General features: G+C 46.6%; 5 protein-coding genes and 1 pseudogene across 5 annotated transcripts; 4 read left to right on the top strand and 2 right to left on the bottom strand.

The window, feature by feature from the left end:
- Nucleotides 1-12: 12 nt before the first annotated feature.
- LOC112897073 (aminoacylase-1) lies at nt 13-4,151 on the top strand. Its single transcript, XM_025965266.1, has 5 exons — nt 13-532; nt 1,233-1,685; nt 2,520-2,657; nt 3,403-3,642; nt 3,717-4,151. The coding sequence occupies exons 1-5, from the start codon at nt 104-106 to the stop codon at nt 3,828-3,830; spliced, it is 1,374 nt and encodes a 457-aa protein (XP_025821051.1). The 5' UTR covers nt 13-103; the 3' UTR covers nt 3,831-4,151.
- Nucleotides 4,152-4,517: 366 nt separating this feature from the next.
- LOC112897419 (pentatricopeptide repeat-containing protein At2g03880, mitochondrial) lies at nt 4,518-6,745 on the top strand. Its single transcript, XM_025965711.1, has one exon. It carries the CDS (start codon nt 4,531-4,533, stop codon nt 6,451-6,453), a length of 1,923 nt encoding a protein of 640 aa, XP_025821496.1. The 5' UTR covers nt 4,518-4,530; the 3' UTR covers nt 6,454-6,745.
- A 195-nt stretch (nt 6,746-6,940) lies between these two features.
- On the top strand, nt 6,941-10,146 carry LOC112897379. Its single transcript, XM_025965665.1, has 2 exons — nt 6,941-7,468; nt 9,615-10,146. Exons 1-2 carry the CDS (start codon nt 7,037-7,039, stop codon nt 9,786-9,788), a joined length of 606 nt encoding a protein of 201 aa, XP_025821450.1. The 5' UTR covers nt 6,941-7,036; the 3' UTR covers nt 9,789-10,146.
- A 2,258-nt stretch (nt 10,147-12,404) lies between these two features.
- On the top strand, nt 12,405-15,985 carry LOC112897111 (plant intracellular Ras-group-related LRR protein 4). Its single transcript, XM_025965309.1, has 3 exons — nt 12,405-13,822; nt 14,158-15,071; nt 15,167-15,985. The coding sequence occupies exons 1-3, from the start codon at nt 13,153-13,155 to the stop codon at nt 15,308-15,310; spliced, it is 1,728 nt and encodes a 575-aa protein (XP_025821094.1). The 5' UTR covers nt 12,405-13,152; the 3' UTR covers nt 15,311-15,985.
- A 1,513-nt stretch (nt 15,986-17,498) lies between these two features.
- Nucleotides 17,499-21,880, bottom strand: LOC112898345 (annotated as a pseudogene).
- Nucleotides 21,881-24,037: 2,157 nt separating this feature from the next.
- On the bottom strand, nt 24,038-26,718 carry LOC112897335 (wall-associated receptor kinase 2-like). The gene is made up of 3 exons (XM_025965612.1): nt 26,324-26,718; nt 25,656-26,097; nt 24,038-25,502 (listed from the first exon to the last, which is right to left on the bottom strand). The coding sequence occupies exons 1-3, from the start codon at nt 26,336-26,338 to the stop codon at nt 24,454-24,456; spliced, it is 1,506 nt and encodes a 501-aa protein (XP_025821397.1). The 5' UTR covers nt 26,339-26,718; the 3' UTR covers nt 24,038-24,453.
- Nucleotides 26,719-27,789: the final 1,071 nt, after the last annotated feature.

Here is a 27,789-nt window from a genome sequence, read left to right as displayed (position 1 = left end):
TCGCCCTGCTACTCCCAGCCGCCGCCACTCGCCGCCACCAACTGCGAGTCCAAACCCACCACAAACCAGAACCCACACCGCCACACGAGCCCCTTTCGTCGCCATGGGAACCAAGAATCTGAGACGGAAACCTCCCGCTTCCATGGCGACGGCATCCACCACGCTGCTCCTCTCCCTCGCCCTCCTCGCCTCCGCCGCGACTGCCTCGCCGTCGTCGGACGCGGATGCCATCTCCCGGTTCCAGGAGTACCTCCGCATCGACACGGCGCAGCCGGCGCCGGACTACGCTGCGGCCGTGGCCTTCCTCCGGGGCCAGGCCTCCGAGGCCGGTCTCGAGGCGCGCACGCTGGAGCTCGCCGCTGGGAAGCCCCTTCTGCTGCTGCGGTGGCACGGGCGGCGGCCGTCGCTGCCCTCGATACTCCTCAACTCCCACACCGACGTCGTGCCGTCGGAGCCGCAGAAGTGGGACCACCCGCCCTTCTCCGCCGCCCTCGACGAGGCATCCGGTCGCATCTACGCCCGGGGCTCCCAGGTCAGATGTACTTCCTTACTGAGAAGGTTGCTTAAAGCTGCTATTTTTGCTTGTTTAGTGTGAACTGTATACATGTGGTATGCATCAATCATCATGGACATAATTGCTAGGAGTAATTGGTGTAGACTTGTTTTGGGAAGCCCAATTTTTAGTTAATGGTCTACGAGTTGGCTTGAATCCTTAATGGTTAGTTAGGCCTGGTATTTGGATATTCACTTGGGCTATCTACCTCGAGCAGGAAGGTCATCTTTCTATTTGGATTTGCTCAAGATGCTTTATTTTGTGGCTGGAATTTCTTAAAGATGCTTTTACTGTTGTTGTGCCAAATGTTCGGATGCTAGAGATGTTAAGCAGTAAGTGTATATTAATCTGCAAGACTCCATGTCAATTTTAAGTGTGAAGTCGCACAGTTTTTTACACTGAATGCACTACAGTTATCCCTTTTTGCCTGAAAAACCACTCTTATGCTGTATATTCATGTTCCTCATACATCTCTACCCAAAATGTCCATCTTCCCTTGCTAAATGCTAATTTATTATCTTAGCCTGTTTGCTCAATCATTTGATTCTTTTTTGTCTATATCCATGCTCAATTAGGATAAGTTTTCACATCATGTTTTTCATGAAATGGTTGAAAGCCCCAAAGCTCTAAAAGTCCTCTAGTTTACGTGTTTACTTGGACTTCCCTGTGTTTCACGCAGGACATGAAGTGTGTGGGGATGCAGTACCTTGAAGCCATCCGCCGTCTCCATTCTGCAGGATTTGTTCCAGATCGTAACATCTATATAACATTTGTTCCTGATGAGGAGATTGGTGGGCATGAGGGTGTTGAGCTGTTTGTTTTATCTAAGGAATTCAAAGAATTGAACGTGGGATTAGTCCTTGATGAAGGGCTTGCATCTCCTAGGGAGGAGTATCGTGTGTTCTATGCAGAGCGTAGCCCTTGGTGGCTTACTATAAAAGCAAAGGGTGCACCAGGGCATGGTGCAAAATTGTATGATGGTAGTGCAATGGAGAATTTGATGAAGACCGTGGAGGCTATTAGGAGATTCAGGACATCACAGTTTGATTTGGTGAAGTCCGGAGAGAAGGCTGAAGGAGATGTTGTGTCGGTGAATTTTGCATACCTGAAGGCTGGCACACCTACCCCGACGGTTAGTTGATCTATGCTTTTGTGTTACATATGTTCAGTCTAAGTTGCAGTTTTAATGTTTCAAGAATTTTAGCTGACCATTACTAGATCTGATTAAATCATATTGGTAGCTTGAACACCTAATCTCTCATGGGTTGCTAATTATCCAATGATATTGTTGATAATGAGAGGATGCATTTATAGTAAGCCAATTAATATCCTATGATATTATTGGTATTTGCTAGAATCGGCCAATTAATATCTGTTCTTTGTATTGGTTTTGTTTAGCTTTTGATATCTAAGAAGATTTGGTATACTGTGAGTTCAACATGAACCTATAGGCCGATAACCAACAAATGAATATGGATTATACATCTGCTAAAAAAAATACTACCTTATACTTGGGGTATCCGGTCATTTTATCGTTGCACGAGTGTTATACTTCAAGTACATTGGCTTGTTTTCATTAGTGAGATGGTTCTCTTGAGTTATTTTTATATTTACAGAAACACATTTGAGTTTAAAATGACATTGTTCTTATTCTTACATCACCTTTTTTCCTTCCCAATATCTGATGATTTTTTTTTGGTACTGTCCGTCCTTTGTTGGAGCAATAAATGATCATCTAGATCTCAAAATTGATCTTGTTCAGAAATACATTCTTGAATTGACAATAATGCTTTTTCTAGAATCTGATGTACTTCCCATTCTTTTTGATCCATTGAATTCTTACCTGTCTAACTTATATACTTTTGCATAAATTGGAGTAGTTCATGATCGTATGAAACCATGTCAACTCATGTTCTGAGCTGTAATATTTCCAACTAATCAGTTTATCATTTACCCTTCTTTTCAGGGTTTTGTCATGAATCTCCAACCATCTGAAGCAGAGGTAGGTCTTGACATCCGGATCCCTCCTAGTGCCCATGTGGAAGCACTACAGAGGCGCCTTGTTGAAGAATGGGCACCATCTTCACGCAACTTGACCTTCGAGGTATGATGTTCATGGTTGTTCAATTGATGGCATATATACGGTATAAACATGCTAACTAGCTCCTTACCTTTTCCCTTTTTTTTTGTGTGTGTGTGTGGGTGGGTGGGGGGGGGGGCAACAAAAAAGGCACAGAATCTAGGCAATAAGTTGTTTAGATTAATTGAAGAATAGTTGAAAACATCCCTGCAGTTCTATTTTCTGTATTAAAGTTCATCAGACCTCTATGTACTGGCATTCAATATTTCTTTGGTATTTTTGCTGACAAAGTTAGTTCATCTAGAGAATATGCTTCTATTTTTTCAATCTATGCACTCTCTTTTGCCACTCGAATGGATTTGTATTTATCAACGGGGCTCATTATTCTCTTTATTTTGTTAATGGGGCGAGCTGCTGAGCTAATTATATGAGGTATTCAATTTCCGTTTTTTTTCTTTGTGCTTCTGTTAGAGGTGTTATTCTTTTGACTGCCTTAGTTTACCGAACATAGACTTCTGTATATATGATCTAGCACACGAATATTTGACTTTTACATGATTTGAGAATAAAACCTGTTCTGTTAATGTCAAATGTTGACAAAGATAATAACACATTGCATTGTGATGTCCAACATAAAGGTGGTCCTGCAGTTCTATATTCTGTATGCAACTATAATTCTGTGATGTCCAACTACAAACGTATGCATGACCTGGTTATGTGAAATTCAGAAAGTTTCCAATTATATATCTTCTGGGTATCTGTTGTGCAGTTTAAACAGAAGATGTCTGTCCTGGACAACTTTGGGAAGCCAGCCATCACACCTGCTGACAGCACAAACCCATGGTGGTTGTTGCTTGAAGAAGCTGTGAAGAGTGCTGGTGGCAAACTTGGTAAGCCGGAGATTTTCCCAGCCTCTACTGATGCCCGCTACTTCCGGCAGATTGGGTTGCCAGCGTTCGGTTTCTCACCTATGGCGAACACACCAATATTGCTTCATGACCATAATGAGGTTTGTGTTAATTCAATAAACTAATCCCATTATATTCTTTGTAGATTTTAAATCAGCATTTTTGTATCATGTAGTTTCTGCACAAAGACGAGTACCTCAGAGGAATCGGGATATACCAGTCCATCATCAAGGCACTGGCCACCCACAAAGATGGCGTTAAAGACGACGAGTCCAGGGCAGAGCTATGAGGGAAACCTCGACCTTACCTCACCGTGTTGCCATTCTTGCCGCGTGCGGCCCAACTGGAGCACAGAAATCATGTGCCGGCAAAGCAGCTGCTTACATTTCTGCTCCTGCGGCAAAATGATAGAACCGCAAACACCATCCCTGTACATTCAATAAGCGTGCTTATGCGCTGAATAATTGGCGTGACATCTGCGGTTCCTCTGCGCAATTCATGGTTCAGCCTATGGCAACTTGGTGCGTCAGTCGTGACTGTTGTATCAAACCTACATTGGCTGTATCAGGATCCTGTTCCTACGTGCATGTTGCTATGTGTTTCACTATCCTGTTCCTTTGTTGCCTTTCGTTGGATAACATAACTGTCACTGATGCACAAATCTTCCAAAAGTCTGTAGCTGATGTGCAATTTGCAAGCCCGCGGCTGTCATGTATTACACACAAATTCCGTAAGATCTAAGAATCCATGGACACACTTGAGGTTGAGTTATTGATAATTCACAGGCTATTGGAGCAAGGAAACACAAATTTTGTACAAATTCATTTACTTGGGATTTAGTTATTGTCACAAAATTCGTGGCTATTTAAACAAGAAAATTTTCTCCAACTTTTACCTACAGAATTCCTACGGGTCAGGCCTTCAGGTAACTCCAACTTTAAGCCGCCTCGACTCACCTCACTGCCTCACCTGCGTTCTGCCTGCATCTGATGAACTCCCTGTCCAAACGCCTCCCTCGCAACCGCCTTGCCGCCACTCGCCGGAGCAGCCGCCGCCTCCACCACACACAACCGCACCCGCACCCTCTCCTCGCCACATTCTCCCGCATCTGCGTCGAGGGGCCCTTCCGCGCCGCGCTCGCCCTGCTCCCTGACCTCGCCTCGGCGGGGCTCCGCGCGGACCCCGTCTCCCTCACCCGCCTCGTAAAGCTCTGCGTGCGCCACGGCACGGCAAGCGACGGCCGGCTCATCCACCGCCACGTCGCGGACCATGGAGCGCTGTCGCACGGCGGTGGCGGCGGCCTCTTCGTCTCCAACTCGCTCGTGTCGATGTACGTCAAGTTCGGCCTGCTCGACGACGCGCTCAGGCTGTTCGACGGAATGCCGGAGAGGAACGTCGTCACCTGGACGACCGTCGTCGCGGCGCTGGCCAACGCCGACGGGAGGAAGGACGAGGCGCTGAGGTTCCTTGTGGCCATGCGGAGGGACGGAGTGGTTCCCAACGCCTACACGTTCTCAAGTGTCCTCGGCGCGTGTGGCACGCCGGGGGTGCTCGCTGCCATGCACGCCAGCATTGTCAAAGTTGGGCTGGATTCGGACGTGTTCGTGCGGAGCTCATTGATCGACGCGTACATGAAGCTTGGGGATTTGGATGGCGGGCGTGGTGTCTTTGATGAGATGGTGACTGGGGATTTAGTTGTGTGGAATTCAATCATTGCAGGGTTCGCACAGAGCGGAGATGGTGCTGGGGCGATAGAGCTATTTGTGAGGATGAAGGATGCTGGATTCTCGGCTAACCAGGGTACCTTGACAAGTGTCTTACGGGCATGCACTGGGATGGTCATGCTTGAAGTGGGGAGGCAGGTGCATGCTCATGTGCTCAAGTATGAGAAGGACTTGATTCTGCACAATGCGCTTCTTGACATGTACTGCAAGTGCGGGAGTTTGCAGGATGCGGATGCCTTGTTCCGCAGGATGCCGCAGAGGGATGTAATCTCATGGAGCACCATGATCTCTGGTTTGGCGCAGAATGGGAGAAGCACTGAGGCGTTGAGGGTTTTCGACTTGATGAAATCTGCAGGAGTGGCGCCGAACCGCATAACGTTGGTTGGAGTTCTCTTTGCCTGCAGTCATGCTGGTCTAGTGGAAGATGGATGGTACTACTTCAAGTCAATGGAGAAGCTCTTTGGCATTCGACCTGAGAGAGAACACCACAACTGCATGGTCGATCTCCTTGGCCGAGCAGGGAAGCTCAATGAGGCTGTGGAATTCATCCATGAGATGAGCCTTGATCCAGACTCGGTTATTTGGAGGACTCTCCTAGGCGCTTGCAGGATGCATAAAAATGCCAATCTTGCAGCATACGCAGCCAGAGAAATACTTAAACTGGAGCCTGACGACCAAGGTGCTCGTGTATTGTTGTCAAACACATATGCGGATCTGCGGCAGTGGACAGATGCTGAGAAGTTATGGAAAGCGATGAGAGACCGAGGTATGAAGAAAGAACCAGGAAGAAGCTGGATTGAGGTGGAAAAACAGGTCCATGTGTTCATTGCTGGTGACTTATCACACCCATCCTCAGACTCCATAGTTCAGGAACTGAACCGGTTGATTGGAAGGATCAACGCTCTTGGTTATGTCCCGCAGACAGAATTTGTGCTACAGGATCTCACAATCGAGCAGAAGGAAGATCTGCTGAAATATCACAGCGAGAAGTTGGCGATAGCATTTGGAACTATGCATGCTATGCTAGGGAAGCCTATCAGAATCATGAAAAATTTGAGGATCTGTGGTGACTGCCATGCGTTCGCGAAGCTCGTCTCCAAGAGCGAAGGCAAGGTGATCATCATCAGGGACCCTGTTCGGTTTCACCATTTCCAGGATGGAGCTTGCTCCTGTGGTGACTACTGGTAGCCAGAAGGCACTCAGAGCACCTCTAACAGCCTTTCTAAAATCTACTCTCTAAATCATCATTTAGAGAGTCATTTGAGTAAAAATTATTTTCTATATCTTTGTATTTTCTAACAGATTTTATATATCTTGTACGTAGTCTAGAGAGTCATTCTCGCTCTCCATCTTTAGCTACCTAGAAATCTTGAACAGAAGATGTCTACATTTAGATATCCAATTGAAGAGATTGTTGGAGGGTATTTTTCCACCAAAATCTCTATTCCTATAATCTATTCCTGTAAGTTAGGAAAGATATAAACAGTCTCTTGTAGATGCCCTTATAAGGCGTTTTTAATTGGACTCACTTTATGAGGTTAGTGTTTTTCTTTTGATACTTGTGAGGTTTAGTGGTTGGCGACAAGTACTGCTTCTTTGATCCTTGTGAAAGTGGTCCTCTCTGTTCGCTGGTGGCCAGAATTATGTAGATTTTCTGTTTATTGAAAGAAGAGTAAGAAAAGAATGTTTCTAGTCAAAAAGAGCAAAGGTAAAAAAGATTAAAAAAAGGTAGGAAAAGGATGTTAAAGATAGCAAGCAGAAGTCATGGCCCATGAAAGGCCCACTGGGCCACCTTTCTCCCTGGTCCACCTCATCATCTACGCAGCATCGCAACAGGCGCCCGCAAACGCCCCGAAAACAAACGACGCCGAAGTTTCCGCCGTCCTCCTCCGCCGAGACCCAGCCACGGCCCGTGGAGGCCGCCGGTGACACGGCGCCGACATCAACAGAGCAGAGGAGGAGCGGGGCGGTGTCCTACTGTCCTTTGTTGCCGGTGGCTGTGGTGTTGGTGAGGCGCGGCGAGATGTCGGTGCGGATAAAGGCGGTGGTCGACAAGTTCGTGAGGGAGCTCAAGGAGGCGCTGGACGCGGACATCCAGGACCGCATCATGAAGGAGCGGGAGATGCAGAGCTACATCGCGGAGCGCGAGCGCGAGGTCGCCGAGAGGGAGGCCGCGTGGAAGGCTGAGCTCTCCCGTCGTGAGGTACGGATCCCAACCCACTTCCCTCCTGCTCCATTATTTGCTCCATCCGCCTCATCTAGTTTTGGGCTCCTGGCCAGCATCTTTTACAGCCATCTGTTTTGTGATCACGAACTCGGAAGATATTGATTCTGAAACCACTTGGATTCATTCCTTGTGATTTATGAATCGTATGTTGATGATCTGATTGTTCGTGCGTTTTCAATGATCGTTGTAAAAAAAATTGAGATGAGTAGAGGGCACTAAACTTGCATCTGCACTGCAGAGAGTTTCTTGATGAGTTGAGTCAATGCCCTTCAGTTTTCTCAAATGATGAACAAGTACATTGTAAGAGATTATTCCTTCCTTTTCACTGTAGTAGCCATGAAGGCTGCAAGGGGAATAAAGCTTGCTCTTTCTGTTCCGTAGAGAACAAGGGAACCATAGTAAGGTGATAGGTCATTTGAAGATAAGAATATAAAAGATTCCTGCGAAGCATAAAACTGCGCCTCAAGTAGTCACAACTCAAATAACTGACTTGGAGAGAAAACATTATCTTAAATATCCATTGACTTCTCAAGATAGCTCATTGTTTTCTCTGCAATGTATAGTAGTAGCTTTTACATGCAAACCTATTGACGTCTGCTTTGTATTATCTGACAATGTAAGTGCTTTACTATGCTATATAGTGGCCTGATAAACCATACAAAGGTGATAGGCAGGTGTAGTTGGAGAGATTCTTCTAAGAAAAAGAAATGAATTAGGTGTACATTAACACTATTGACTTGTGGTTTATAAGAGCACAAATTATCAGCACAGATCAAGGCAACATAATTACAACTTTTATACATGAAAAAGATGCACTAATAATGGTCCTGGTTTCAATGTACTAAAGAACAAGTCCAACTCCTGTTCTCAACCCATGAACTATATGAATATGTATCTTCTTGCTCTTCTATAATTTCCTAGAATTCCATTGAGGCAAGAAGTGAACTTGACTTGAAGACTCATCCATCGAGCATAGATGGAAGTCAGGCCTACCGACCTGATGGTCGACGATGCCAATAGAAAGGTATGCCACAGCAGAGTGAGGAGAGCAGGATCTTCCCTTCCTCCAGGAGTCTGCATCAACGAAAGGTTTAGCCCTCGATGATGGCTCTTTGCCACTTGGAGCTGTAGCTATCCTAACGGTTGGGCTGTTTACCCAATAATGTGAATAGAAATACACAAGACGGGAAAGTGACCCTGTTTTGTGGAGCTAGAGGAAACAACTCCCACATGGAAAACAGTAGGAGTGGGCCAGAACTTGGAAAAGGTTCTTCCGTTCTTGTATAGATCGGGTTGGGGGATGAGCTTAAAATCCATAGAGATGAATGCTTGGGCCCTACTATGGATACACCAATCTTGGCCTGGGTAGAGTCCCTACTCCCATACTGATTTGATGCTCTGTTTCCAGCGTATAAGGATGTTGTTGCTGTGTATTGCGTGCTGCTATCTTGAAGGCCTCAGTACTAAAGGACCTATCCTTTTATTTTCATCAGCTCAGGCTATATAATTCAGTTGTACCTTTTTGGTTGACGTCCGGCATCTTCATGGCCAGATCATTATCACTCGAGACAACTTTCTGTTGCGACCACAATGAAACCCCTCATGTAACCTGATTGCAAGCATCATATGCTGTCAAATTCTAGTCAACAAACTATATTAGGATATAAATTAGATAGGCAGCAACCAAATGACCAAGATAGATGTCATGATTGTCAATAGAACAGATTTATCTTTGGAAGATAAATCTAATCTAGTGCACTCATGATGACACTGAGTTTATCATGCAAAGAAAAGATAGCAACACTGAGTTGCTTGATTACGCAGTGGTGCTCTTTATCCTAGTCAAATTGGTCACTTCTTCGACACAACGATATCCTTACCTAAATTTATCTTTTAGGTAAAGTGAAGACTAAGAAATAAAGACAGGTGATCCATGTAGTGGGTTGTCAAATAAACACTTTCTCTATTTTATGTCATAGTATTCTGATAGGTGAGCTGAAGGATCCTCTGAGGTCGAACACCAACTTTTTATTTTTCACCTTTGTAATTTCTTGGTAGCTCATAATGTTGACACAACCTTTGGGACACATAATTTGACACGCTGCGCCTTTCTTTCTCGCAGGCTGAAATCGCGCGGCAAGAAGCAAGGCTGAAGATCGAAAGGGAGAACCTGGAGAAAGAGAAGAGCGTCCTCATGGGGACGGCCTCAAACCAGGACAGCCAAGACGGAGCCCTGGAGATCACAGTCGGCGGCGAGAAGTACAGGTGCCTTCGGTTCACCAAGGCGAAGAAATGAGAGCTTCGCTGAGCTGAGCTACCACGACACTACTGAACCAGTCACTGATAGTACCAAGTCGGAGCCAATTTGAAGCCGTAGCATCTTACTCTATTTACAATCTGGAACTCTACGAGAAATTCTGAAACCTGCCTGGACGAGTAATGGGGAGGAATCTCTCTCGTCCGGGGTGCCTGGTTGGCTGCACCCCTCCTGTTCCTAACTGGTAGTAGCTACTAGGGTCACTGAACCAACGCAAACCTGAACATGACGCGGTCCGGTACCGCCAATCAAGTGCCCCTGGGTCAGGCACTGTAGCATGGATCTCTCGCTTCATCCTAATCTGAATGCCAACTTTTGATCCATCTTGAAGATGAAACCCTGTACAGTCTCCATCTTTATCTCTCTCTGCACATGCCTGTTGAAAATTTTGCTGTTCCAGATTGGACGTGAAAACAAACTGAAATTTCATCTTTCGCCCTGTAGGTTTTCCCAGGACGGGGCGTTGCGATCGGGACCTCTGTCTGAACGGCTACCGTCGGGATGGGGCCCAGGGTTACGAGCCCCTGCCCTCTGACAGAGACCGTTACCTGAAAAGCCAGAGGTGTTTCATTCATGTCTGTGATGTGCTCACCGCAACCGTCTGGCCCTACCCAGATCCCGTTCGCAGTGACCATTCTTATATTCAGAAATCAGCAGTAGCAATTCTTTTATCCAGCAGTAACCATTCTTACATTCAGTAATGGTAAACTACACTGAAGATTAAAGAAGACGCGACGCCATCATGCGCAAAAGCATCCGGGCACGTCACGCTGTCGTGTGGAGCGAGCCGGCGTGACGGCCGCGTGGCCTCAGATCCGTCAGGCCGCCGCGGATCAAGCACCTGTGGTCTGTGGAGATCAGAGAATGGAGACTGCGTAGCCATGTGACGCACACAGAGCCGCCGAGGAGAGGAAAAAAAACAAAACCGTGGCCAGCTAGGATGTCAAGCGGGGCTGGCGCTCTGCTGGACCCACTCGTCAGCGACAGGATCTGGGAACCTTCGGTGGCGCGTCGTTCCAACCATACTGTGATGAACGTTGAAGGTTAAGATGGAACCCGATCGGATAGGTATGGAAATGAATTTAAATATTTTAGATATTTATTTTTAAGTCAAATGAAAACTGGATCGGATATATATGGAAAAACAGAGTTGGATATATTGGATATTTATTTTTCTATTTTCTTTCTATTTCCGTACTATAGGAGAGCCACCCGCGCATCCAGCTGCTCGTGTGCTCGTGCCGCCGCCGCCGCTGCCGCGGAGGGGATAAGACAGCGGCGAGCTGCGGGCGGCGCGCGCGCGTGCCGCCCTCGCCGACGTGCCGGACAGGCGGTGGAGGCGGGGCGGTGGGGCTGCCGGCCGGGCGGGCGGTGGAGGTGGCGGCCCATGCGTGGCTGCCGCCGCCGGCGGACTCGCGCCCACGAGCCGCGGAGGGGACAGGGAGGACGCGCTCCCGAAGCGAGCCGTTAGCGTCGAGGTTCGAGGCGGCTTCCGCGCGCACGTGGCCCGGCCGCCCCTCCCGATGCGAGCAGGGCTCGGCCGCCGCTCGTGGCTCATCATTCGCCTTCGCCGTTGCCAGGACAGGCAGATGCCTCTAGCAGCGGATCATGATAGGATCATCAATGATCGATTGAGTATTTGTTGATGTGAAAATGTTCACACAAGAAAAATACTGTAGCAGTGAGGAAAAAAATGAAAGTCCGTATGAATTGGCAAGGTTAAAAAAAAGAGAGAGGATAGTTTTTTTCGAGGAATTAGATGATATAGTATTTGTTGATGTGAAAATGTTCACACAAGAAATTACTGTAGCAGTGAGGAAAAAAATGAAAGTCCGTATGAATTGGCAAGGTTAAAAAAAAAGAGAGAGGATAGTTTTTTTCGAGGAATTAGATGATATCTTTTGGTTTCTATTGAGCATCTTCTATGCTATTTTGTTTGTTTAAATTTTAAATTTTAAATTTAAAAGATTGTAGTAAAGTCCATCTAATTAAAGCAATATCAATATCAAAAAATAATTGCATAGAGAAGGCCATGAAGCTAATCAAATGCTAAGTAGATGTTACTTTTCGGGTTCCAATGTATTTGTATTTATTGAGAATCTAGAGAATCAAATAAATAGCGTTGTCTTCAATTACAATTGTTATAGATAATTAGGGGTAATATTATTATTTTTTACTGCCAGTAATACGTCTCAAAGGAGCAGGAACAGTCGCTACTTCTAGGAAGAATGTGAGGTTACCGAGAGATTCTCTGGTGACATGGGAGGTGGTCTTAGTACTAATTACTCCTCGGCTTTTACCTTGATTGCGTATTAATTAACCCCCCGGTGAGATAAACTTGCATCAAGGTGGTATCGGTAATGGATTTGGTATCCTGTAATGGCATCCGAAACCTAGAGAGATGCCGCCAAATCCACAAAGGGCTATCCATCCCATGATCCAGACCGACAAGGGACCAAAGGATGCTCACTTTTTTAATCCTTTTTCACTTCCATCCACCCATTATTCCGTGCGGAGAAAACAAGATTCACCCGACCCCGAATGGAGGAGGCGATCGGCATCCCAAGGCGGTAGCCGATAGGACAGCTCGCTCTCTCTCTCTCTCTCTCTCTCTCTCTCTCTCATCCCCAGGCTCGGAGGCTCCCTCCATTTCTACGTGACTCGAGCCTGCCTGCCTGCCAGTGCCAGCCCGAGCTGTTCTAATCCAATTCCCCATCCCGAGAACCGCCCCCAGAAACTAGGGGCAGGGGCGCACCAAGAACCACCCACGGCCACTGCACATTGCACAAACCTCGGTGAGCGCGAGGGGAGAGAGAGGGAGCCGGAGCCCGATTCCCCCAATCCCCGCCGCCCACCGGAACCGGCAATTCGGTCGGTGTCCCTCCTCCCTCCCTGCGCGCGCGCAGCCCGGCGAGTGTGACTCCTTCGTCCCCGGGTTCGCTCGTTCCAGATTTCCGCCGGGACGAGCCGTCCACCTCGCGGTGGTCTTGGATCGGGCCACCGGCGCCGCGGAAAAAGCCGCCTCTTTTTTCCGCGGTCGGGCGCCGGGCTTTTTGGTCCGCCGTCGCGCCACCTGTGCTGTGGTGGTTCCGGTTCTTATCCGGAACCGGAAGGGCATCTGAGGAGGGTGGGGCGGGCCAGGAGCGGCACGTGACGAGCGGTTGGCGATGGCGACGATGGGGGTGAGAAAGCGCAGCGGCGAGGGCCGGGCGCCGAGGCGTGCATAAAGGAGGAGGCGGGGATCCCGTGGCGTCGAGAGGGAGGGAGAGGAGATCTGGGCTCCTGAGCTGCTGAGCCGGGCGAGAGGTAGGCGGTGAGCCGGTGAAGCAGAGGTCGTCGAGGAATGGGGACCGCGGTGGATGCGGCGGCGTTCGGGTCGGTGGACGGGGTGGTCGGGGAGGTCATGCGGCTGCACCGCTCGCTGCCGGCGCGCCCGTCGCTGGAGGAGGTGGAGGCCGCGGAGGCGCTGGCGCACGCCGCGGACCGGGAGGAGCGGGCGCGCCTCGACGCCGTGTCGCGCCTGCGCAGGTCGCCCGCCGTGCCCGACGAGCTCTTCGGCGTCGCGCTCGAGATGCACCGCGCGCTCGCTGCCTTCCAGTGCCGGGAGCAGAAGCGCGACGCCACGCGGCTGCTCGAGCTCGACGCGCTTCACGCGCTCTTCGACGACCTCATCCAGCGCGCGTCGCAGTGCGTGCCCTCCAGCTCCAGCTCCAGCTCCACCCGCGCCGCGCCGCGCGTCACTGCCGCCCCCGCCGCTGCATCCACCTCTGCCGCCTCCTCGTCGTCGTCGGTGGCTGCGGACAGCAACACCGACCGCTACTCGTCGACGGGCACTAATGGGTTCAGTGCGGCGAGGAAGGTGACGGGCACTGGGCGCGTCTCCATGGATGACAGCTACGTCAAGAAGGCCAAGGCCGCAGTATGGGACGATGGTGTTGTGCCAGCGAGCTTGCATACGCCCCGAAGAGTTGTTGAAGCAAACTCCATGGCGGCTCGAGTGGATGGCGGCTACGGTGAGCCCATTATACCTTGGTCTTTATTACCAAATTTGTGATTCAGGGGAGTGCTTAACTGTACTGCCATTGAAATTGTTAGTATTAGAGTTTTCCTTTTTACGAACGTGTTAGCATTTTGAGTTTCAGTGAGTTAAATTGGATGCATATGCATTGTTCTGTTGTACACTATTGTGTTTTTATGACAAATGGATGTTCCTTAGCCATCAACTAGTCCATAATTTGGGTTTACGACAAATGGAAGTTCCTTAGCTATCAACTAGTCCATAATTTGGGTGGATAATCGATTGACCCTTGGAAGTATGTGTGTATTGATTGATTCTTTGCTTTTGCAGGCGACAGCGACGAGAAGTTGTCCCTCATTAAGCTAGCTAGCATGATTGAAGTTGCTGCAAAGAAAGGCTCTTGCGATCTCAACCTCCAAGGCAAACTCATGAACCAGATTGAGTGGCTGCCTGATTCTATTGGAAAGCTCACTAGGCTTGTTACCCTTGATATTTCGGAGAATCGGATCTTGGCTTTGCCAGATGCAATTGGGAGGCTTTCTTCTTTGGCCAAATTGGACCTTCATTCCAATCGAATTGCGCAGCTCCCTGAGTCGATTGGGGATCTCTGCAATTTGATGTATCTCGATCTGAGGGGTAATCAGTTAGCATCATTGCCCTCTAGTCTTGGCAGGCTGGTAAAGCTTGAGGAGCTTGATGTGAGCGCAAACCATCTTACCTCACTCCCTGAATCAATAGGAAGCCTTGCACGTCTGAAGAAGTTAATCATCGAGACAAACAACCTTGATGAGCTGCCATACACTATTGGCCATTGTGTTTCACTGGTAGAACTGCAGGCGGGCTATAATCATCTCAAGGCCCTCCCAGAGGCTGTCGGAAAGCTAGAGTCTCTGGAGGTCCTCTCTGTGCGGTACAACAGTATCAGGGGGCTTCCAACAACAATGGCATCTCTCACAAAGCTGAAGGAGGTTGATGCAAGTTTCAATGAGCTCGATTCTATTCCTGAGAACTTCTGCTTTGTTACTTCTCTTGTTAAACTGAATGTCGGGAACAATTTCGCGGACCTGCGATCCCTGCCTCGTTCCATTGGCAACCTTGAGATGTTGGAAGAGTTGGATATAAGCAATAATCAGATTAGGGTGCTTCCAGATTCTTTTGGAAACTTGCAGCGTCTCCGTGTCCTCCGCGCAGAAGAAAACCCTCTACAAGTGCCACCAAGAGATGTAGCTTTAAAGGGAGCTCAGGTGATTTTTTTTCTTGCTTTTCTTGAACTATTAGCGACCATTTGTGATAAAGTTTGTTCATTGGTATTTTGTTTTCCTTTTGTCCTGTTTTATAGGCTGCTGTGCAATACATGAGTGAACATGTCGCCAAGAGAGCCACAAGGTCACAACCGACAAAGACAAAGAAGACTTGGGCTCAGTTCTGCTTTTTCTCCAGGCCTAACAAAAGAAAGCATGACCGGATAGACACTGCTTCATGATTTATTCGGAGATTGACGACACTGCTATTTCATCCCTTACATCTGCAGAAGTACAAATGGGTGCATCCTCTTCGATTGCTACCATTGTGAGGATGGGTCAGCAAGATGTGATGCCCAGAGCTTTTCCTTCGACAATTCTGCAACTTTCTTCTGTGGAACCAAAATGGTCAGGTTTTATCAAACCTGCTCACAATCCTTTCCAACAGGCCAACTCAACTTTGAATAACCCCTGGAAGATCCCTACTTCAGCTAAAGAGTCCAGAAGTTATGTAGTCAGTCAGGCTTTTTCATGGTCTGAGTGCAGCTGAGTAAAGAGAACTAGATTGCTGAACTTCGTTAGCCTGCCGCACAACTTGTCAATATGAAAAATATACATGCATCTAGTGAAACTAAGACTTTTTTTATTTATAAAATTTGCTTTTGGCGAGCTTTTTCTTTCTTTCTTTGACCAAGTGTTCTTTTAAAATTCTAAGACAGGACCCAAATCCGCAAGGCACAACAGGATGGTTGGATTGAAAATTAGTACAGTCAAAGTCTTACGGATATGCTGGTGTAACTTTGTTTCCTTTTGTAATCCGTACTGTTCAATGCATTCTGAACAGTTTTCTTGCAACTTATTTAAGTCATTAAGTGTACAATCTTTCTGGAGATATTCAGGAAACATAACATTTTGCATGTCCTGTTTCGTTCTTTGATAGTATGATTCTTTCCTCTCTTGTAACATGGTGCATTCAAAAGACTCCTGATGCTGTTTGCAGTTTGAACAATACCAGCATTGTTATGCCAAGTTCAGTCTGACTGTTTTTGATCCAAGGAAGACATTTTTTTTCTTAATCTGTTCAGCATTGGGTTTCAGATAACTAGATGATCATGGGTTTTTTGGTGACATGTAAGCTCATTTGACAAGAAGGTTCGATTTCCACATCAATGACCAGTGGACCGGCCCCACCAAAGCATGCCACCGGCAAAACCGGTCACCTGACCATGCTTTTCCTCCAGGACGCAGCAGCTACTGTTTATCGCTGTCCATGGTGGCGACATGGAAGCTTGCAAGCATTGCCTTTGCACGCCAGCTACTGCCCGCCGACCCGTGCATGATAGCTCTGTCCCCATGGAGAAGAGGACATGGGAGCCTGGATGCCAGCTACTGCACATGATCCATGACAGCTCCGTCTCCATGCCAATGCCATGGAGAAGAGGAGATTGGGAATTTGGGTATCATGGGAGAGCTTCAAAGGCTTGCATGGCGCGATGCTCCAGCATGATGTGATGCAGCATTATTGCTGGCTAGCTGCTGACTTCTCCCGTTTCTCTACAGTGTTACGTTCAGAATAATTTACAGATTAGATCACCTTCCAGGATCCAACAACGCAACTAATCTGTGCCAGAGCCAGACTGCCAGTGCCATGGAGCTGGCAGGCAATGGGGCCGCCTTCATTTGCTGGCAAACTCATAAAATTCTGGCAGAACTTGTAACTAGAGCAAATTCATATCCTGACAATCATCCTGGATGTATCATGCACAAATTCATGATTGATTCTACATGTTTGGTTGTTTACATGAATAAAATCTGTAGGGTTTAGTGACCAAACATGTAACAAGCAAAAATGGGGTCTCTCACGCTTCTATGCAAAACAGGGATGGGAATAGGAGACCTTTCAGAGACGAAAATAGGAGAGCTAGATCAAGGGCGGCATGATAGATGTAGGCATATGCTGCAGTTGGAGACAATTGGCGGTGGTGTCAATTTTTTTAAAAAAGGACAATTGGTGGTGGTGGTGGTGTAGCCTTGTTTTTTTTTTTGAAATAAGTAGCCTCGTAAGCTAATGAGTTACACTTCATATGAAATAAGTACATGGTGTTTGTGCAAAAACTGTCGTAACCTGAATGAGCACATCATATGATATATCTTTACGTTTATTGGGATAGCTTTCGATGCAGAAACAAATCAGGCCAAAGAGATCTTAATTTGACACCCTATCTGAAGGTATATGGGGTCTAATCTGAATACGTGCAAGTTTCCCACATCGCCGAGTCAGCAAGCCATCTTGCTTTATTTCATCCAGGAACCAGCAGTCACTGCTTGTCACTATCCCTGATAGCTATGTCTCCATGGAGAAGACGACATGGAAGCTCGCAAGCCTTTGCTTTCCATGCCAGCTACCGTAGCTGCTCACTTATCCCTGTACATTGTAGCTATTATCTCCTGAAAGGGCAAGCTACATGAATCAATATGCAGACTAGAGACTAATTCAACGCCCAGATTCTAATCCCATAGCAACTTTCTTCGTGATGCTAAAGTTCCCTGTGCTAAGGATAGTCCCTGAGTTGACCGAGGATGACTCTCCAAGCAAGCTGTCCAGCTCTTCAGGATCCTTATGTGCCCATGGATGCTGCAGGACCTTCCTCAACCTACCAAGCTTATCTGCAACCTCCTTCATCGATGGCCTATTCACGCCACACATCTCCAAGCACTGCCTGGCTAACTCTGCGATCTCCTCAAGAAACTCCAAATTCTCATCATTCTTGATTTCATCATCTAGGATATCCTCTAGCTTGTTCTCCTTCATCGCCTCCAGAAACACCATGGACAGGCTCTTCTCCTGCTCAGGTCCTTTGAGGTTGAATGGCTTCTTGCGTGTGAGAAGCTCCAGGAGAACAACTCCGAAGCTGTAGATGTCGCTCTTATCTGTCAGTTGGCATGTCTGCATGTACTCCGGGTCAAGGTAGCCACAAGTTCCTTGGACAAGTGTTACAAACTGTGACTCGTCGCTTGGTGCCAGAATGGATGCGCCAAAGTCAGATACTTTTGCTGTGAAGTCACCATTCAGGAGGATGTTAGCAGACTTGACATCGCCATGGACGATTGGTGGGGATGCAGAAGAATGAAGGTAATCTAAAGCTTCTGCAGACTCATGAGCAATCCTTACACGAGTGTCCAAGGAAATGTGCCCGCTGTGGTTGCCATGGATGAGCTGGAACAGTGTTCCATTTGGGATGAACTCGTACACCAGCATGGGGACTTCAACTTCCAGGCAGCAGCCAAGGAGCTTTACGATGTTCCTGTGGTTGATCTGGGATAGGATTAGCATCTCCTTGCCGAATTCTTTCTTATGTTGCTGGTTGATTGTCATGCATCTTTTCACGGCTACTTTGACGTTGCCCTTCAAAACTCCCTTGTAGACTTTCCCATGGCCCCCATGGCCGATGACTTGCTGCTCCGCAAACCTGTTTGTGGCTTCCTGCACTTCTTCCTCGGAGAATATTTTGAACAGAACTCCTTGCTGCACTTCATCTCCTGGAATAGCAGTAGGCCACCATGCTGTCGGAAATACTTCTGCTTGATGCGGTGCAGGTTTCGTCTATCTTGGATCGAGCATGCACAAGCGATGGCAACCACAAGAAGCACAAGTCCAATACTTGTACCTGCTGCATGATCATACATAGAAACTGAGCACTCTGATTGGGATATGCCACAAAATCAACAGTAAGTCACGTGAGTTTCTTTGCAACCTACCAACAGCTGGCGCCGTCCAAATAAACTTGGGATCTTTCGTGCAAACGTCACGGATCATCCCTCCCCCCCCCCCCCCCCCCCCCCCCCGGTGGGCATGAACAGGTCCGGTGTATTTTTGCAAATTCCAGGACACGGGTAAGTAACATTGTCTAGGCACTCATCGATATCTGAAATTGCACAAGTATATATACTCAGGTTAACTTGTTGGTTATTTTTGCGTATGTATCAATCGACCACCATTTCTACGCGATGATGAGCATGAAAAACTAGAGGGAAATGACAGAGACGAGTGAAGACGAACCTTTGCACCCGTCGCTGATGTAAGGGTTGCCCTTGTATCCCGATGAGCGGTTACAGGCGTAGCCTGCATCATTCGTGATACAATGGCTATGGTCGCTAACACAAGCGTAGGACGTAGTGTTGATTCTGGCTTCTTCACATGTAGTATTCCTAGTAATCGCCCATTCCATCACAGCGGGTATCTTGGCGTGGTCCTTGTCATAGAACGCCGTTGAGGTCAGGTAGGTGGTGCTGAACCTGAAGGCCGCGCTCTCCATCACACTGACATAGTTGCAGGGCGTCCTCCTCCAAATTTGGGTGGTGTTGTAGAGCGGGTTGAAATAGCCTTGGTAATACCGCACGCCCTTGGGGAGGTCCACCTGGCAGCAACCATCAGTCCCAGAGCATGAGCCGTTCTTGAGTGGTACGCCGTCGTCGCACGTCGACACGCAGCCGATGGCGTACTGCACGCAGGTGTTGCAAATAAATAAAGCAGCACAGTTAGCAGACAAACTCCAGCAATGGCCTTTAAACATAATCTATGCCATGGAGCAGGGCTGCAATGGACCATGCCCAACCAACGAGCAATGGTGTCACACCAAGGCCTCCATGCATACGGCAAATAACAGATGTAGCATACAGGCGTTAACACCAATCGACTGGCAAGCACATCGCACAAAAACCGAACAATCATAAGCAGTAGCCAGCAGGTACATGCATACAAGTCAAAGGTATAGGCCATTAACTGAAGATGCTTACTGTTGCTACCGTGATTGCTTATTATTTTGCCTTTTACTACATTTACCGTAACCACTTAAATAGTTAGCAAAAAGATGATTTGTATATGAACTAGGAAGTGAAATAGCTAAACATGGGTCTTTGCAAAATGCAATTAATTAATTAATTTGGAAAGAAATAAAAAAAGGTATTTGATTTCCTTTGAGATTGGAAACCAAATTACTATTTATGTAAAGAGCCCATGTAGAATACAAGGAGTTAAAGAGCTAATTTTTGAAATAGACTTGAAATTACCATTGCTAATCAAAAAGTAAATGGATATGCATCATTTATCTCTATGACAATCTATGTTCTAGAATAATCCAAAGTGTACATTTTGGGAATGATTAAAGAATAGCTATATTCAAGATTGAAATTAACAGAAAATTAGTAAATTCCTTATGAATCGGAAGATAAAAATAGAAAAATAAGGTGTTTGTGTCAAATACAATAAATAAGTAAATTTGAAAAAGAAAATAATGAAAAATATTATTTCAACTTTTATTGATATTGGGAAGGAAATTACTTAAATAAAGGGCCCATGTAAAATAGAATTAGTAATAAGTAGATAAATTTTTGCAATAAAAGTATATTTTCAATACATATATGGTAATGCTATTCTACACCTTAGGTGTAGCAATTATTCTGCACCCAACAATCAAGTTACTGAACAACTAACCAGAAATTACTAAATCAAAGTACTCTATTACTGAATCATGTTCAGTAAAAAAGATGTCAGTAATCATGCATAATAATTATTAGTGAAATTTATTCAGTAATTAGTTAGGTTTAGCAACACATAGGGTATAGATCATCTCATTTGTGTGTATCTAAATACTTAGTTGATAAATTTTAAAAGAAAACTTATAAGCCACCACAATTGTTCTGAGGGACTAGCAATTACCACATTAGTTGGTGGATGTAGAGAAAAATCTACAAAAATTAGCATGCATAGAACTAACGTTTAGATTTTTAAAAGAATAGATAAAGTATAGAAATTTAGAAAATATTGGATTGGAGTCATATATGGATATTGTAACTTAGGCTCCAAATGGAAATTAAAATCCACATTGAATAGAATAGAAGCTACCATGGTTAATATGTAGATAAAAGAAAAAAATCAAGATGCGCAAATATATGCCATCTATCTGCTAGCACAATCACGTGGTTTGCACGTGGAGGAGCTCGCAGTGATGAGGTCTTCAACTTTTATGATGATATACAACCAAAGACCAAAAAAAGGTTATATTACTTTCAATTAATACCGAAAATTATGTTTCTACATAACTAATTTTCCTTTATGTTGAAAATGAACTCATGTTCCATGCCATAGAATATGATGATGAAGGGAACATGCCATAGAATATGATGATGAAAGAGAGACGATATATTGGCCTAGTCCAAGCTACTTCAAATAAAAAATGATAATGAAACAACATTATTTAAATAAATTTATTTTTAAGTTAAAAAATTCAAACATTAGTATGAAAAAAAATTAGCTAGCTACCCGCGTTATTTGCACGGGTACTTGTCAGTTGATATGTACTCAAGAGTCTTATCTTACTTACGGAATCGCTGAGCATGTAGGCTAAACCTCGACACCCTAGGACGATGATTCTGTTATCGTTTGCCGAGAGCACGTAGACAGTGCCGGTAAGGTTCATCCACGCGTCGTTGTAGATCATCCCCTCCCTGGACTGGTCATAGCACTGCCGAGAGATCCATGTCTTGAGCCAGGCCTTGTTATCCTGCACGGAGATCTTGGTCACCTCCATCTTACCGTGAAACAGCTTGGAGACGCCGTCCACGGGCGTGCAACTGAGATGGAAGTCCTCGTGGATTGCGCACTCTTTGTCCAGGCCGTAAGGGTACCGGACCTCGACGTTGCCGCACCACGTCACGTTTGGGCACCGGGGGCTCCGTGCCGCCGCGACGCCGGCGAGCAACCACGCGGTCACCAGAAGGCGGAGGCCATGAGGGGGCCGTGAGAACTCCATGGCGCGGCGCGCGCAGGGAGCTAGCTAGTTAGTGCTTGCTCGCTGCTCAGAATATGGGACTCTGGCTGGGCGTACGTGCTCGCGAGGTGTCTGGTTGTTATTGGCAGTGTTGTGGGCACCGTAGTAGCACGTAGCTAGGCTACGTATATATAAATACATGCAGAGCCGCAGAGTGACATGAGTTAACTTGGAACTGACGTATGTATCGGTGCACAATTTTATTACACTGTTATCACTGACTGATTATCAAGCTTAAGAACTTAGTAACTATACCGGCTGGATTTTACGAGGATGAAACTCCTCCTATCTTATAAAACTTTCATTCATCTCTCCTATAATACTGCTAAATCAGTAAAATTACTAATATAACATATTATTTAATATTTATAAAATTTCTACTAAGACTGGCCAAACGTTTACGGCTACATGAGTTTGTTGAAGCCTATCGCTGAGAGTTTGTTGCGGCGTGGCCGGCGGTCATATGTGGTCAGTGATTATTGGTCGGTAATGGCTGGTGCCTGGTTGGAGAATCTCTCGGTAAATTGATCTATATATTATATTTTTTCGATCTATATATTATATTGCTCCCACCCTAGAAAAATTTATATTACTTCCTCCGTTCTAAATTACAAATAAATTATTTTGCTTGTCTGTGTACATAGTTCCATATTACTACTGAAAGAATAACAGCGTTAGTTTCTAGATTAAATGTAAACACGAGCACCGTGATGACTTAAACCGGCCGGGTTATTTATATGTTTCATCTTAAGGAACATAACCAACTGGGCTACGTTCCAACTGAGCATCAGGATTTAACACACGATGTGGTGATGAGTTATATGACTTGTAAGATTATTTGACATGAAGCAGCAGGCTCGATTTTCACGTCAGGTTGCTACATCAATGACCAGTGATCATGCTTTCTTCCAGGACGCAGCAGCAACTGTTGATCGCTGTACATGACGGCAACATGAAGCTTGATTGCAAATGATCCATGCATGATAGCTCTGTCTCCACGGAGAAGAGGACAAGGGTGTGCAGTGTGCTTGGATGGCAGCTACTGCTGTGTGCTACACAGTCTGCACACTGATCCCTGTCTCCCTGATATAGCTAGCTCCGTCTCCATGGAGAGAGGAGGAGATGGGATCACAGAAAGTTAGCAAGCCTTGCACGGCGATGCTCCGGGCTCCGGCATGATTACGATGCGATGATGCGTCTCGTCACGTTCATTCAGAAATAATTCAGTTCCGATAGTGTTCGTTCCAGGCTCCAATATCTAATAGTAGTCTCATGGCAGAGGCCGTGCCACGGAGCATTGGAGTTGGCTGCCAGTGGGTCCTCCACTTTAAGCAAAGTCGTAGTCTTGGCAATCATTCTGGATATAAAATGCACGAATTAATGCTTGGAAGTAGCCAGATAATCATCATCATCATCATGCTATTTTTTTTTTCACACCTCTCATGGCCGGTGGCATGCTCGCCTGGCTCTACTCCCTTCTTCCTCCCAATACCGAATCCCTCTTTTAGGAGCTAAAACATCCTCATCGAGAGGCTCTCTTGGATTGACGGGCGACCTTGCGACGACGCTCGTCGATCGCACCTGTTCAACCTCGAATCAAGCAAAGCCGCACGGTGGCTCGATCAGGCGTTAGAAAGCATACACAATGGGTACGGTTGAGTGGGCCGTTGGCTGTCCGCTTCGCTTTCGGGCTGGTCCACATGAAACAGACTAGCTTCTTTTCTTTTTTTTCTTCTATTTTTTTCTTCCATTTAATTGTGTGGCGTTGGTTATCTTTTTTTACCCTTTTAACCCTGACTCTATTTTTTTTTAACTTTTGTTCCGGAAAATGGACCGGTGTTTTGAATCCTGAGAAAGATAGACCGGTGGCATGCCAATGTTAATATGTTATCATGGCAACTTGCTTTCATTTACTAATTGCCGATAGTGTTCATCGATGTCTTCATTTTAGTTTTCAAACTGTCTGCATCGCACATGATCTGCCTCACATCATTGCAAGCACAAATAGGCCTAGAGAGAATACTTTAACTGCATTCTCTCAAGGATACAGTTGTCTAATACTCTGCTTTTAAATCATTGATCCTTACAGGCTTACAGCAAACTAGAAAACACATCAAGAAAATTTGACGTTCCACTAATTAAAATTCAGCACTTGACCACTACTTTTATGCTATTTATGGGAACCATGCCAAATCTACAGTACATCAAATGCTTGTGCTCAGAGATTTGCCGAATAATTTAGAAGATAACTAGGAAGTTCATCGTTGTTCATGACAACACAAGTTCATCGAGGTTAACTTGCCGATAATAGTATTTCCTCTTCCATACTGTATTGTCTGCTTGACTCGTTAGTTACCGGTTCAATTGGCATGTATTGGACCTGAGCTTCATCCTCATCATTTCTCCTTCTTGTTGTAATGCTTGGAATTTGCTGACAAGTTTTCAAGCCTCATCTCCACTTCCCTCATTGTAGGCCGGTCTTCTCCCCTCAACTTGGTACATATCACTGCAAGTGTGGCTACTTCTTGTAGGTCTCCATCTGCTTCCTTCATAACTTAAGGATCTATTATATTAACTAGGTTGTTTGTTGCAAGTATGTTCTCAAAATGTGAAACAAGATTGTCACCACCATTGGATCTGTAGATGAATGGTTGCTTTCTAGTAAGCAATTCTACAAGAAGAACACCAAAACTGAAAACGTCGCTCTTGTCTGTTAGTCGGCCTGTATAATGATACATAGGGTCCAAATATCCCATCGTTCCTTGAATAACAGTAGTTACTCCTGTTTGATCAATTGGGATGTACCTTGAAGCTCCAAAGTCCGATACTTTTGCTGTTAAACTATCGTCAAGAAGTATATTCGATGACTTCATATCTCTATGAAATATTGGCATAGAAGCAGCTGAATGTAGATAGGACAAAGCTCTAGCAACTTCAAGTGCAATCCTTATTCTATCAACCCATAGTAGAGATATTGGTCCTTCAACATGGAGATGATTATAAAGGGTTCCGTTAGAAATGAACTCATAAACTAGCAACGGGACTTCTGTCTCAAGGCAACATCCTAGGAGCTTCACCACATTTCTATGGTTCACTTGAGAAAGAACCGCGACTTCATTGATGAATTCATCGATTTCTCTTTGTACAACTATCTTTGATTTCTTGATCGCCACAACATGCAGATCTAGAATTCCTTTAAACACAACTCCATGCCCTCCGCCACCAACCACTCGAGCTCTATCAAAGTTGTTTGTGGCCTTCTCCAGCTCCCTTAAGGTAATTATCATTCTCTCACCAATGTCTGAGTTGTGTGATACTAATTGCTGCAGTAGTAACCCGTGATTTTGTTTGAAAAACTTTTGCTTCATCTTCTTTACCTTCTGTAATTTGATTTTACGCACGATGCATGGTCCACCGAGTGACACAAGCAAAAGACTTGTACCAACAACTGGCGCTATCCAAATTATCGACTTTCGATGATCTTTCACGCAAACACCATCAATCATGCTTTTCCCTCGTGAGCATGAACAGGTGAAACTCCCCGGTGTATTTTCACAAATTCCAGCACACGGGTAAGTAACATTTTCTAGGCACTCATCGATATCTGAAAATTGCAGAAATACACTTATTAGGTTAGTCTTATGTTTTGGGACCTGGGTGCATTTTTTAGGAACCTCTGACTTGAAATATGACATTTGGCCACTGTTTCGACACGAGCAGCAAAAACTGAAGGAAAATAATGGATGTGAAGACGAACCTTTGCACCCGTCGACGATGTAAGGGTTGCCCTTGTATCCCGATGAGCAGCTACAGGCGTAGCCTGCATCATTCGTGATACAATGGCTATTGTCGCTAACACAAGCGTAGGATGTAGTGTTGATTCTGGCTTCTTCACATGTAGTGTTTCGTGAAACCGCCCAGTCCATCACAACTGGGGCCTTGGAGCTGTCTCTGTCGTAGAACTCCGTCGAGGTGAGATAGGTGGTGCTGAAGTTGAATGCCGCGCTTTCCATCACAGCAACGTAATTGCAAGGGGTTCTCCTCCAAATTTTGATGGTGTTGTAGAACGAGTTAAAGTAGCCTTGGTAATTCCGCACGCCCTTAGGGAGGTCCAGCTGGCAGCAACCGTGAGTAATAGAGCATGAGCCGTTCCTAAATGGTACGCGGTCGTCGCATGTCGATAAGCACCCGATGGCGTACTGCAAGTGTTGTGTAGAAGTACAGAGGAAGATTTTATTTTCTTTTGCGAAAAGCTAGGAAGATGATTTTGAATTGAGTAAAAGACACCACCAGACATTAAACTTGACTCGGGATGTCATTTAGATCCCTAAATTTTCAAAATGCGTGTTCAGATCCTTGAACTTGCTAATTGTGGCACTTGATGTCCAAATCATGAACAGGCAGCAAAACATCGAGAGTACTTACGGAGTCGCTCCGCATGTAGCCAGGCTTCGACACCCGAGGACGATGATTTTGTTGTCGTCTGCAGATACCGCGAAGGGCGTCTTGGTAACGTTCGTCCACGCGTTCTCATATATCATCTCCTTCCTAGATTGGTTGTAGCACTGACGGGCGATGTAAGTCTTGAGCCAGGCCTTGTTATCCTTCACGGAGATCTTGGTCATCTCCAAGGCACCCCGTAACAGCTTGGTGGCGCCGTCCACGGTCGTGCAGTTGACACGGAAGCGGCGGTTGATTGCGCACTCTTCCTCCAAGCCGAACGGGTACGGGACCTCGATGTCGCCGCACCTCGTTTCGCAGCTGGGGCTCCGTTGCGCCGCCGCGGCGTCAGCGCCGGCGAGCACCAGCAGCCACACGGCCACCGGAAGGCAGAGGAGGAGCCGTGAGAACTCCATGGTATGTTGGTATGTAGGTGCTCGCCTGCTGGAATCTGATTTTTTTTCCCCTCGCAGTATTGTAGGCTGTAGCTGCAGGCTGTATTATAGAGGCAGAATGGCCCGAGTTAACGCGTGAACGCACGGCATACGCCAGGCGTGGACTGACCGCTCTTTCAGGCTATAGCTGCTGGGACAGTTCGTTGTTGACGCCTTAAACCGAAGCGTGCGCGGTCATTCCGTGCCTGAATTATCAGAAGCATGCTTTCATTGCAGTACTAGCTCTCAAAGACTTGGGATCAGACTTTCCTCGAGTCCTCGCGACGACTCCCGCACTGCACCCCATGATCCGTGTCTCCATCAATTTTTGCAAGAAAAAATATTGGTGAAAACTTCGATCGTTGGCATCCCGGCCCATCTGCACAATTTGTTTGATCTTGAAATTTCGCAGCACAATTCAAATGCCGATCGAGTCCGCCTGCTGCTAGCTTCCTTGGCTGCTCGGATGTACACCCCCACTGGGCATGGAGCGCATCGTGCTCGTGCACGGTACGGTTCAGCGCCGCGGCGGCGTTCGCCGGTGGCGCGAACGTCCACGGCTGGAGAACCGCCCGTGTGCCTGCTACGGTGGGCGTGCCGTCGATCGTCTTGCCCGCAGCGTCGACCTCCCGCTGCCGGGCGGTAAGCCGATGCAGCCGGAAACTCCAGGCGTTCGCCGCTCGTGATGAGGATATGCAGAAAGGGAGACGTAGGCCTGGACGAGCTGCCAGCAACGGCGAGACGATCCTCTTAGCAGCACGGTGTCTTGCCGTCGTCGAGCCGGGGCTCCAAGGGGCAGATGTGAGCGGCAAGCGGACGAGACCGCGAGGAACTCGCAGGGCTTGGCTAGCTTGCAGGCGATCTAGGCCGTACGAGTCCGATCCAACGGATATGAGAGACCCAGGGGGTGGACGGGGTTTCATTTACCGTCCACCCCTGCTGCCATCGGGCTCGGGCGTTCCTCGTCATCGTCACCGAGAACCAAGTAGCCCCGGCGCCTCAAACGCGAGCTCCCCG

Source organism: Panicum hallii, chromosome 6, assembly GCF_002211085.1.
Source record: "Panicum hallii strain FIL2 chromosome 6, PHallii_v3.1, whole genome shotgun sequence".
NCBI lineage: Eukaryota > Viridiplantae > Streptophyta > Magnoliopsida > Poales > Poaceae > Panicum > Panicum hallii.
The sequence above is the reverse complement of the archived record's forward strand: the minus strand, read 5'-3'. Positions and strand labels throughout refer to the sequence as shown.

Coding starts and splice junctions, on each gene's coding strand:
- LOC112897073 (XM_025965266.1), top strand. CDS start 104: ATGGGAACCAAGAATCTGAGACGGAAACCTCCCGCTTCCATGGCGACG. Junction 1,686..2,519: donor CTGGCACACCTACCCCGACG/GTTAGTTGATCT, acceptor CCTTCTTTTCAG/GGTTTTGTCATGAATCTCCA. Junction 2,658..3,402: donor CACGCAACTTGACCTTCGAG/GTATGATGTTCA, acceptor TCTGTTGTGCAG/TTTAAACAGAAGATGTCTGT.
- LOC112897419 (XM_025965711.1), top strand. CDS start 4,531: ATGAACTCCCTGTCCAAACGCCTCCCTCGCAACCGCCTTGCCGCCACT.
- LOC112897379 (XM_025965665.1), top strand. CDS start 7,037: ATGAAAGGCCCACTGGGCCACCTTTCTCCCTGGTCCACCTCATCATCT. Junction 7,469..9,614: donor CTGAGCTCTCCCGTCGTGAG/GTACGGATCCCA, acceptor TCTTTCTCGCAG/GCTGAAATCGCGCGGCAAGA.
- LOC112897111 (XM_025965309.1), top strand. CDS start 13,153: ATGGGGACCGCGGTGGATGCGGCGGCGTTCGGGTCGGTGGACGGGGTG. Junction 13,823..14,157: donor TCGAGTGGATGGCGGCTACG/GTGAGCCCATTA, acceptor TTGCTTTTGCAG/GCGACAGCGACGAGAAGTTG. Junction 15,072..15,166: donor TAGCTTTAAAGGGAGCTCAG/GTGATTTTTTTT, acceptor CCTGTTTTATAG/GCTGCTGTGCAATACATGAG.
- LOC112897335 (XM_025965612.1), bottom strand. Junction 25,503..25,655: donor CATCGTCGACGGGTGCAAAG/GTTCGTCTTCAC, acceptor TGCAATTTTCAG/ATATCGATGAGTGCCTAGAA.